The sequence below is a fragment of the Ceratotherium simum genome, chromosome 38, assembly GCF_057802395.1.
Source record: "Ceratotherium simum simum isolate JZ-2026a chromosome 38, ASM5780239v1, whole genome shotgun sequence".
In the NCBI taxonomy this organism is placed as follows: domain Eukaryota; kingdom Metazoa; phylum Chordata; class Mammalia; order Perissodactyla; family Rhinocerotidae; genus Ceratotherium; species Ceratotherium simum.
The window spans coordinates 16,864,447-16,876,743 of record NC_141937.1 but is presented as its reverse complement, the minus strand read 5'-3'; the positions used below and the strand labels follow the sequence as shown (position 1 = coordinate 16,876,743).

Sequence of the window (12,297 nt, the reverse complement as noted above, 5' to 3'; positions counted from 1 at the left end):
TGTGTCCATCTGCTGCCTCTGGCGCAGGCCAGAGCAGGTGGGAGGGAGTGGAAGCTGAAAGCCACGGGGCCCAGGAGGGATCAGGGGGACGAGAACTCAGAGTCGAGCGTGGCCACCGCAAAGCCATGCCCCGTGACAGTGCCACACGGCTGAAACTCCAGAGCGAGGAAGGACCTTCTGTTTTCATGGCTGTTGCCGGATCCCCTCAGAAACGTGCTTTCCCTTTTCTCTTGCTAGACGTCTCTCATAAATCAGGTGGCTGCGTGTTATATAAAGTCAAGTCTGCAAAGTCACTGGGAATGTTTCTTTTCTTTCTATTGCTTCTTTGATCCCTTTCTCCCATATGTGTGTGCGTGTGTGTGCATGTGTGTATGAGCATCCTAGGCTCCACCCTTCCCCAAATGCTTCTTGTCTTCCCTACCTCCCCGAGGTCTGCTAGATTTCCAGTGCTTGAAGGAGAACGTCTGGAACCTCCTCCATGGTAGCAGGGGCCAATTGATACTTTGTACAATGCCGCCCTCCCCCATGCAATTGATACACGAAGATTCCAGTGTCTCCTCTCTCTGCCCCTTCACTTTAACGCCACAGTTGTATGAATTAATTGGTTCCTGTGCGTCCTCCTTTACTTTGTAAACCTTTGCTGAGCACCTCCTGTACAGTAAGCGCTGTCCTAGGAAAACAAAGAGGAATAGGACTTTTGCAACCAAGTAGGAGTGACAAATATGCACATGGATTATCTTTTTTGTGTGTGTGTGAGGAAGATCAGCCCTGAGCTAACATCCATGCCAATCCTCCTCTTTTTGCTGAGGAAGACTGGCTCTGAGCTAACATCTATTGCCAATCCTCCTCCCTTTTTCCCCTTTTTCTCTCCAAAGCCCCAGTAGATAGTTGCATGTCATAGTTGCATGTCCTTCTAGTTGCTGTATGTGGGACGCGGCCTCAGCATGGCTGGCACCCAACCACTAAGCCACGGGGCCAGCCCCCTGCACATGGATTATCTTGCATGCTTTATACCTATCTAAATAATATTTTGCAAGTTTTCTTCTTTAGCTTGCTTATTGTGTCCAACATTAGATTTCTGAGATTTGTCCGTGTTGATACAGGAGGCTCGAGTTCATTCATTTTCATTGCTGTATAGCATTCCTGAGTATTAATATACTGTAATATATTTATCCATTCTTCTGTTGATACTCACTTAGGTTGTGTCCAGTTTTTTTATTATTATGAACAGTGATGCAGTAAAATAACTTCTTGACCTATTGCCTGTGTACAAGAGTTTCTCCAAGAAATATACCAAGAAATGGAATTGCTCTTAAGTGGTTACACCAGCTTGCATGCCCCCCAGCAAGAGTTAAGAATTCCCTTTTAACCTCATCATCTCCACACCTGGTATTGCCAACCTTTAAAATTTTTGCTTATCTGATGACATCTCATTGTTTTAATATACCTTTTCCTGACTGCTAGCTAGTAAGGTTGAGGAGGTTTTTTTCCCTATGTGCTTATTGGCTGTTCATGTTTACTTCTCTGGGAATTTCCATTTCAAATCCTTCGTCCAGGGGCCAGCCCGGTGGCGCAAGCAGTTAAGTGCGTGCGTGCCGCTTTGACTGCCCGGGGTTCACGGGTTCGGATCCTGGGCACGCACCGATGCACTGCTTGTCATGCCATGCTGTGGCGGCGTCCCATATAAGGTAGAGGAAGATGGGCACGGATGTTAGCTCAGGGCTGATCTTCCTCATACACACACAAAAAAATCCTTTGTCCACTTTTCTTTTGACTTGTTTGTGTTTTCCTTGTTGATTTGCCAGAGTTATTTACATATTGTGGATGACAATCCTTGGACGTTTATGTGGTTGCAAATGTATTTTCACAAACTCTGGAGCTTATTTTCACTTGTGTTGTCTTTTGTGTACAGAAGTCTTCAATTTTAATGAAGTCAAATTTATCAGTGACATCTTTGATGACGTGCTTTTTAAAAAATCCCATCTAAGAAACCTTTTACTATTCCAGTGTCTTAAAGATGGTCTCCTTACATTTTGCTTTAAAACTTTTCACTTTTACTTTTTATACCCAGGTATTCAAACCGCGTTGAATTTATTTCTGTGTATGGTATGAAATAGGGATCTAATTTTATGTTTTGCCATATTGTCCAGTACCATTTTTTGAGCAATCAGTCCCTCCTTACTGCACTGATATGTAATCGTCTTGGGTTTTATGTCAAATTTCCCTAATACGTAGGACCTGCTTCTGGCTATTTGTCTATCCCTGCACACTGTCACGATTACCAGGGCTTTATAATCAGTTCATAGTAAGGGCAAGGTGAACTCACAATTTTATTATTCATAGTATCTTGCCTATTCTTAAATATTTATATTTTGATGAGAATTGCATTAAATTTATAGATTAATTTGGAGAGAAATGAGATCTATATGATGGTTTGTTCATCATATAGAAACTGTGAATGGAAACTGTGAATTCCTGAGGGGGAGGAACAGGTTTGAGGAAGAGATTGGTAACAATGAGTTCAATTTTGGTCATTTTGAGACTGAAGTGCCCACGGGACATCCCTTTGGAGGTCTCTGGGAGCCACGGGAAATGCAGGCCTGGATCTCAGGGGTGAAGGCAGAGCTAGAGATGAGATCTAAGAGTCACTGGTATGAGGGTAGTGGCCAGCTGGGAGACAGTGCCTCGAGGAGGCCTGGAACCAAGCTTTGGAGAATGCCAGCATTTAATCAGCAGGTTGTGGGCAGAGGTAGGTGGCCAACAAAGGGGAGTGAAGAATAGAGACCAGAGACTTATTTAGAGAAGTGAAGGACAATGGACAAGTTCCTCAAAAAAAAGGAGTATCTTATCACTATACACACTCACTAGAATAGCTGAAAACTAAAAAGGCTGACAACACCGAGCATTGGCAAGGATGTGGAACAGCTGGAACTCTCATATCCTGCTGGTGGGAATGTAAAATGGTACAACCACTTTAGAAAACTGTTTGGGGGTTTCGTAAAAAGTTAAACATACAATTAGACAACACAGCCATTGCATTGCTACATATTTACCCAAACAAAACAAAAAAATATGACCACACAAATACTTGTACAGGTATATTCATGGCAGCTTTATTCACAGTGGTCAAAAACTCGAAACAACCCAAATGTCCATCAGGAGATGAATGGATAAACAAATTGTGGTATATCCATACAAGAGAATACTACTCAGCCATATAAAGGACCGAACTACTCATACACACAAGATATTGGTGCATCTCAGAATCATTAAATTGAGTAACAGAAGCCAAGCAAGAAGAGCACATAGTGAATGATGGTGTTTACATAAAATGCAAACTAATTTATTGTGGCAGAAAATTGGAGCTGGGGACCGAGAGAAGGTGAGCTGTAAAGGGAGACGAGAAATCTCTTGGGAGTGATGGAAATGTTCTGACCTTTAAATAGATACAGTTTATTGTTCATAAATTACTCCTCAATAAAAGTGATAACAAGAAAAAAGAAAGAAGGAAAAAAAGGTGTCCTTAGCAGCGTCAAATGAAGAGACATCGTAAGTCACCATATTAAGAAACTAGAAGGAAAAAAAAAACCTCTATGATCATGTCAACAGATGCATAAAAAGCATTTGACAAAATCCAACATCTATTCCTGAGAAAAAACACTCTCAGCAGCTAGGAAGAGAAGGGAACCTCCTAAATTTGATAACGAACATCTGTAAAGAAACCTACAGGTAACACCCTTAGTGATGAAAGATCAGGACATGATCAGGATGTCCACTCTCACCATTTTTATTCAGCATCGTATTTGAGCTTTTAGCCAGTACAGTTAGGCAATAAAAAGAAATAAAGGCATCCAAATTGGAAAGGAAGAAGTAAAATTGGCTTTCTTCATAGACAATATAATTATCTATGTAGAAAATCCAATAGAGTCTATAAGAAAGCTACTAGAATTATTAATAAGTGCTTTCAGGATACAAGATAAATATATGAAAATTGATTGTATTTCTATATATGCTGGCAACAAACAATTGGAAATTGAAATAAAAATATACCATTTATAATAACATCAACAATATTAAATACTTAGGAATAAATCCAACAAAAGATGTGTAATATCTGTACACTGAAAACTATAAAATATTGCTGAGAAGATTCATTTTTGTTAAGATATCAATTCTCGAGCCAGCCCTGATGGCCTAGTGGTTCAAGTTCAGCGCTCACCACTTTGGCAGCCTGGGTTCGTTTGCCAGTCACAGAACCACACCACCCGTCTGTCAGTCGCCATGCTGTGGGGGCGGCTCACATAGAAGAACTAGAAGGACCTACAACTAGAATATACAACTATGTACTGCAGCTTTGGGGAGGAAAAACAAAGAGGAAGATTAGCAACAGATATTAGCTCAGGGCAAATCTTTCCCTGCAGAAAAAAAAAAAAAGATATCAGTTCTCCACAAATTGATCTACAGATTTGATGCAATCTCAATCGAAACTCCAGCAGATTTTTTTTGGAGAAATTTACAAGCTGACTCTAAAGGTCTTAAGGAAATTTAAAGGACCTAGAATAGCCAAAACAATTTTTAAAACGATCAACGTGGCAACTCAGCTTTTGGTGGTGAACATGATGTAGTCTACACAGAAGTCAAAATATAATGATGTACGACTGAAATTTATATAATGTTACAAACCAGTGTGACCTCAATATATATAAAAAAAATAATTTTTTTTTTAAATTACTCAGGAAAAAAAAAGATCAACAAAGTTGGCAGACTAACATTACCTGATTTCGGGACTTATTATAAATCTATACTTATCAAGCTAGTGTGGTATGGTGTAAAGATAGACAAACAGATAGATCAGTGATTCAGCCATTGCAATCCTAGGTTATTTACCCAAAAGAAATGGAAGCATATTCCATACAAAGACTTTTACATGAACGTTTTTGGCAACTTTATTTGTAATAGCCCCAAACTATAATCAACCCAAATTTCCATCAACAGGCGAATGGATAAACAAATTGTGTACTTCTAAGCAGTGGAATGCTACTCAGTAATAAAAAAAGGAATGAACTATTAACCCATGCAACAATATGGCTGAGTCTCAAAATAATTATGCCAAGTGAAAGAAGCCGGACTAAAAAGTACACAGTGTTATGATTCCATTTATATAAGTCTAGAAAATACATTAATAGTGACAGTGTTTTCCTGGGGAGGAGACGAGCAAGGGGAGGAGAGAGGGATTGCTAAGGGGCATGAAGAAACTTCTGGAGGAATTAGATATATCCATTATTTTGATTGTATAGATGGTACGCTTGTGGTGGCTCTATACTTTAAATATGTGCAGTTTATGGCATGTCAATTATACTTTAAATAAAACTGTTTACAAAACAAAAAGTCACTGGGAACCTTTCACTGGTGGGAACTTGCATCCCAACCATTCTACTAAAACGTCTCCCATCCCGGACTCAATGGCCTCTTTCTTCCCAATCTAATGGCTTGGTTTCTCTCTTTGACTTACTTAACCTCTCATAGCACTTGACTTCGTTGAGCACCTCTTCCTTCTAGAAACACTTTCTTCTCTTGGCTTCTTAACGGCACCCTCTCTTGTGATTTCCTCCTATCTCATTGGTTTCTCTTTTTCAGTCTCCTTCGCTGGCTCCAACACTTCTACCAGACCTCGCTTGTTAGAGAGCCTCTCGTCTTGGTCTTTGGCTTTCTTTTCCTCTCTATTTACACGTTCCTCCAAGGTTTTCTCATCTAATCCTGTAATTCAAAGCATGGTTGTCTGCGCTGTCCAATAGAATTTCCTAAGATGATGGAAATATTCTGTATCTACATTGTCCAATATGGTGTCCACCAGCTATAAGGGGCTGTTGAGTACTTGAAATGTGGCTAGTGTGACTAAGGAACTAAATTTTAGATTTCATTTATTTTAATTAATCTAAAATTAAATAGCCACCTGTAGTTATTGGCTACTATACTGAATGGCCCAGGTCTAGATCAGTGTGTTTATAAACAATGGGTGGTAACCCCTTACCTGGTTGTGACCTGTGTTTTTTCAAAATACAATAGAAAATATCAAGAGGTATTACCTATAGGAAGAGTTACATATTTTCACAAAAATTTCTGTTTCGGTCTTGTATCTCTGTCTACTAGGTTGCTATAAGTATGTGTGGGTCACATGTAGTATTTTAGCTTTTAGTTTGTTCCTTTAGTTGAAAGCCACTGATCTAGATGTTGGTGATGCCCATATCTATGCCTTTAGCCATGAGCTGAGACCCAAAGTCATATTATCTGTCTTCTTGATAGCTCCCCTCAAGTGTCTAGTGGGCATCTCATGTCTATAAACCTGTTTTATTTTGGGTTTTTTCCTCCTGTTATCCCATCTCAACAAATGGCAACACCTTTCTTCAGGTGTTCTTCTGATGAGAACAGTGACCTTAATTCCTTTCCTTCCTGTCCCCGCTCCTCGCTGCACCCTACCCGCACATTCAGTCCAGCAAGGTCTGTTGGCTCTGCCTCTGAAATGGATCCCAAATCTACCCCCTTATTTCCATTTCTGTTTCCCTCAACTTACTCCAAGACCCCCCTCCCTTGCCTGGACCCCTGCAACAGCTCCAGACTGGTCTCTCCTTCAGTCTTGTCTTCATAAAACCTCTTCTCCACACAGCCACCAGAGGGATCTTTTAAAAACCCAAATCAGATGATGTTGCTCTCCTACTTAAAAGCTGCTGGTGGTTTCCACTGCACTGAGAATGATCTCTCATAGTCTTACTGTGGCCAACAAGGCCCTGGTGAACTGGTGCTAACACCTCCAGCATGGCTCTCACCATGCTTGCATTGGCCTTACTGCATCAGGAATGCCCACTTTCTTGCTTGTTTCTCTGCAAGGCCTCTGCTTGTGTGCATAACACAAAGCCCCAGGTCTTCTCCAAGCTGGCCTCTCTTTGTTAATTCAGGTCACAACTCAGATTCCATCTCCTCAAAGGCGCAGACCTTCTCTGACTAAATTAGTGTCCCCAGCCCAAGTCTGGGTGATTGGTTTGGGAAGTAAATGAGATATGTTGTTACTTACATAGAGTACTTTTGCGTCATATGAACCAAGAGCCATCCATCAGTATTTTTGATTAGAGATCCTTGAATATTCTTTGAGAATCATCTGTAATCAACAAAATCTTTCTGATGCAAGTAGTGTTGTCAAGTTTCTATCTGAAGAATATTGATCTTGCTATTTTTTAAGTTACTCAGCTGAGCCCTCTTATGCAAATTTAATGAACCGTTTAAAATATAGTGAATACAGTATATTAAGTTATAGACATATAAATTATTTTAATATAAAATTTAAAATTAAAGTTTTTCATTAGTGTTAATATATCATAAATACGAGATGTTATTTAAACTTTTTAATCACTGAGATTTATGCACATCATGATCAATTTTTTGAGAAAATTTGATTTAAATTACCAAATTACTTTTGTCTTAAAGAAGAAAGATCTATAGTTTAGGGTAGATTATTCCTTATATGATTTTAGTCTTTATTTTTATAATGATCTTAATGAAAAATGTTATTAAAATAGTGCAGAAAAATGACCAGAGTTTTTTTTGTGTGTGTGTGAGGAAGATCGGCCCTGAGCTAACATCTGCCAATCCTCCTCTTTTTTTTTTTTTTTTTTTGCTGAGGAAGACTGGCCCTGGGCTAACATCCATGCCCATCTTCCTCTACTCTATATGGGATGCTGCCACAGCATGGCCTGACAAGCGGTGCGTCTGTGCGCGCCCGCGCCCAGGATCAGAACCGGTGAACCCCAGGCCGCCACAGCGGAGCGCACGCACTTAACTGCTTGAGCCACTGAGCCGGCCCCAGGATTTGTAATTCTGGCCTTTGCTTTAAAAAAAAAAAAAGAAATCTACACTCTAGTGCTGAAACTTGTCACAGCAGCCATTTGAGTGACAGATTCCAAAAACAGCAAAAATTGAAATTGATGTGCAATATACCATGTATTGTTTTAACCACATGGTAGAAGGGGCAATAGGAAATGCATTTGACTTTTCAAAATGAAAAGTGAATATAAGTGGGAAAATTTTTCATTATTTTATCCTAGAAAATTCTTTAAATGAGATAAAATACCGTTCAGAAAATTAAAATAGGGCCTCATTTTACTTCACATATATTCCATTCTGTCCAAGTTCAGAAATGGTGGTGATTAAAATGTTTCTGTCCTTTGATCCACTTCTGCTCTCCAAAGGGAATAATCCAAATTGCAGACAAAGATTTATGCACAAAGATGTCAATTGTGGCATTGTTTATAATTTTGAAAAGCTGGGAACCAACCAAAACTCCAGTGATGGGGGGAATTAAACAGACTGTAGAAAATCCATACTATAAAGGATTGTAAAACCATTACAATTAATTTTTAGAAGCACTTTAATGTTGTGGAAAAAAGCTTCAACATAATGCTAAGTGAAAAAAAAGATATATTTATACAGTGTGATCTTAATTAGGTAAAAATAATTTCCGTAGAAGAAAATAAGTTAATAATGGTTCATTCTGAGGAGTAACTGTTGGAGGTTTGTATTTTCCACATTTTCTAGAAAAAGCACATATTACTTTTATAATTGCAAAAAAGATTATTAAAAAAAGAAATTGTGGTGGCTAATAAACATTAAATATTTAAGCTTATTTTGTTTTAGAGCTGGAGCATAGTTTCAGGGATCACTTAGTCTGGGAGGTCACGACTAAGGGCTGTGATTGGTGGGGAGATTGAGAACAGAAGGCCATAATGGAGAGGAAAGTCTCTTAGTGCTTTTGCTCAGTCCTGTCATTGACTGACTGTCACTTGTTGATCAAAGAGTCTGACTGGCTGTCAGCTTTGTCTTTGCCACATATAAAATAGGAAGCCATGGTAATTATTTTCTAATAAATGTGACTTATTTTGTAGCCAAATATTTTAAAACATGAGGCAACAAGGAAAGATTTCTGATGGTATAAACTGGGAACCATTCTAGATTGTTCTTCAATCTTTGGGTTCTCATCCATGAATAGGTCATAGAAGCATTTTAGTGGGTCTCCCCCAGCATTACCTTTTAAATGAAATTAGAATGGAGTAGAAAATATAGAGTACATTGTGTGTGGTAAGTATTCATTCTTTAAATTTTTATTTCAGGAGTGTGTATGTACTGGACTGTAAATGTCAAATGTGTTTGTTTATTTAAACTATGATTTGCAGTCAAAAAAAAAGTCAAAAGACTCTTATTGTGCTCTAGACCTGTGGTTCTGAGTGAGATCCTGGGACCAGCAGCATAGGTATCATGTGGGAGCTTTTAGAAAAGCAAAGTCTCAGGCTCCACCCCAGACCTGCTGAATCAGAAACTCTGGGCGTGGGGCCCAGCACTCTGTGGTTTAATAAGTCCCCCTGGCGATTCTGATGCACACTCAAATGTGAGAGCCACTGGCTGGCCTTGCTATTCCAGGTGTGGTCCAGAGACTAACGCTGGCATCACCTGGCAGCTAGTTGGAAATGCAGAGTCTCAGGACCCAACCTGGAACTACTAAATCAGAATTGACACGCTTCCCGGGTGATTTGTATGCAGGTATTAAAGGTTTACTAAAGGTTGAGAAGCACTGCTCTGAACCACATATGCCTTCATGCCTTCAGGGGACAAGAAGATGATGTCTGTGAGTGAAGCCAGCCTGGTTTTCTCCTAAAGAGAGTATACCAGCAGAAGGCATTGTAGCGTGAAATTTGAACACTCTTCATTTGTCTAAATTTCCTGTATTGTACCAGTTGGGGTTAACACATCCAACCAAGCTCATCAACTAAGATTAACAGAAGTTGACAGAAGTTACTTCAAGCAGATTTTTAAACCCAAATTTGAACAGAGTGACCCCCTCCCTCATATTAACCTCTTCTGATCTCTTTTAGGAATTTATCAAGGAGCTGCTCTCTCGGATAAGAGGCATGAGGAAACTGAACCCCCCGCAGAAGAAGCCTGTATAATTCCAGCACACGGCAGAACTCTCCCGGAGACCAAGAAAGGGTCCTGGGATTTGGACTTCTCGAAGAGTTTTATTGAAGAAGAGTTGTCCTTATGAGCAACTTTTTTTTTGGCGGGAGGGAGTCTGTTAGACGTCAATTCAAGAGCGTTCCTTTTTTTGTGTTTAAAGGTTTTTGTTAGTGTAATATTTTAATAGCAAAGATCACGACTCTGATTTCAGCCCAATCTGGGATTATCAAACTAGGCAGATGTCCAAGGACGGGCTGGGCCAGGCAGCATTTTCTTTGAGAAATCAGATGTTTAGGACCTAAGTATACAGGGACGATGGTTTTTTACAACTGGTTGGTAACACTTTTTTCTTAAGTTGTACATTTGACTCAGATGTGGAATTTCTCATACTTGTATATATCTACACATGACTAAGTTAAAATGTAAATGTGAGTTTTATTTCACATGGATGGAATAAACTTGTCTTCGTCCTTCACTGGAGGTCACAGCACGTGTGTTTTCAAGAGGCCACTAGCTATTCTTCCTGTGCGTGCTGCTCACTTTCAGCATTCACTTAATGCACCAAAGTGAACGAGTTCAGCGTATCCGTTATTTTAATGAGCTACACTACAAACACGTTGAGTTGGTCAAGGGCTTATTTATGGACTTTATATTATTTCATTAGTTGGGATGCTTTGCCAGGTCATGTCTGATTGCCTCATTTGTGGTGTTTTAAAGTTTTATGAACCCTTAATTTGAAGAACTATTTGGATTTCTGGAGAAATGCCCACACTACCTGAGTGGTGTTTTGCAATGGGAAATGGAAGTGCTGTGTAGCAGTTAATTCTCTGCTTTCAATCAAATACTGTGTATTATTCTCTCTCCACGAACGCAGGTCATAAGGAAGTTAGCAGATTATATATCTTCCTCCTTAGAAGTAGATTCTGGTCACTTCTGTGCCTGGGTAGCATCCGACCAGAGGGGGAGAACTGAGGGTTGAGCGAGTACAGAGGTGAGAAGGTCTCGCCTTCTCTCAAGAAAGTTGATAGAAGAGCGTTTGCCAGTGCGGAAGCATGGTGGAGATTGCATTTCTGGCTTTGCTCACTGGCGTGTGGTGAGGACTCCGGCTCCTGGCCCTAATTGTGTACCCCGATCCACTTGCTTGCAGCTAGGTCTGGGGCACCTGCCCTGCCTCTCGAGGTTATATACCTTGGACAAGGATCAAAATTCAGATGGATGTGGGCGGAGGAAAAGATCAGAGTAGAAACTCTCCCTCTTCCAGGAGCCCCTGCTGCGTCCCCACAGAAACCCTACCTACCATAAGATGTCTCTAGGTGGCCCTGTCAGAGGACGGGGTCAGGCGTTTTATATCAAGGGTGCTCTGAACATATTTTATTTTTTAAAAGAACTATGTTTGTGAATTTTCTGTATACTGGCAAGCTTTGGAAAATGTATTTAATTTTGTAATGTTTACCAATGATTTATTTACAAGCTATTTACTCGAATAAATGGAGCTGCTTACAACCTGCTTACACATTTGCCTTGCAAAACACGTTAATGTGATGATTTTACTTTGTCACATGCTCTGCAGATGAGGGCACCAAACACCTATACCTAGCTTTGCATTTTCAAGGTATTTTCAGGTCCTGGCCCTCACCTGAAGCATCTTCAGACCAGGAGGTGAAAGCAAAGGAGCTGGACATATTCCTGGGTTGAGAAGGAAACAGAAGACAAGCTCTGTGCACTTGGCCCTGCCTGCCGTCTATCCACCACTCTCCCAGGCCATGCTCCTTTCATGTAATTAAAACTCCCTTTTACCCATGTAAATCCTCAAGAAGATTTCAGATTAATCAGATATTCCAATTATTGTTAGAATGCTATGTACCCTATGAGTACAGAAAAATACAGAATTTGCAAGACTTCTGTTAGGCTTGACCAGCCCAAGTTATGGTCTTCAGATGAAACAAGAATGAACTTTTCCTCCAAAGGCCTCTGATCCTTCCACGTAACACACTCCCACCTTCCCTCCCTTGCCTCGCTCAGGGTCTGAATGCCTCTGAGTGCACAAGGCACGAGCTTGGACCTCCTTCCTGACTCCCCATCCGTGCCCCCAACATACCTTGAGTCACCAAGTTCTTCCTCCATTAATACCTCTCAAATCTGTCCCTTGTTAAATCTTGCCTTGATTGCTGCCGCCATCTTGGAATTGGCCTCCCTGTGTCCAGTCTTGCCTCCTTCTGATCTAGTCTCCACCCAGTAGCCAGAATAATCTTTCCGAAAGACATCTCTGATCACTCCACCCTGTTAGTTAAAACACAA

General features: G+C 40.3%; 1 protein-coding gene across 2 annotated transcripts in view; it reads left to right on the top strand.

Moving 5' to 3' along the window:
• PPP1R14C (protein phosphatase 1 regulatory inhibitor subunit 14C) overlaps positions 1 to 11,510 on the top strand; it is an 87,843-nt gene extending 76,333 nt beyond the window's left edge. Inside the window, exon 4 of one of the 2 annotated variants that reach the window (XM_014795462.2) lies at positions 9,918 to 11,510. In XM_014795462.2, the coding sequence (XP_014650948.2) occupies positions 9,918 to 9,992 (75 nt within the window). In that variant the 3' untranslated portion in view covers positions 9,993 to 11,510. The remainder of the gene's footprint in view (positions 1 to 9,917) is intronic. The other variant, XM_087425146.1, reaches the window with a different exon arrangement.
• Positions 11,511 to 12,297: the final 787 nt, after the last annotated feature.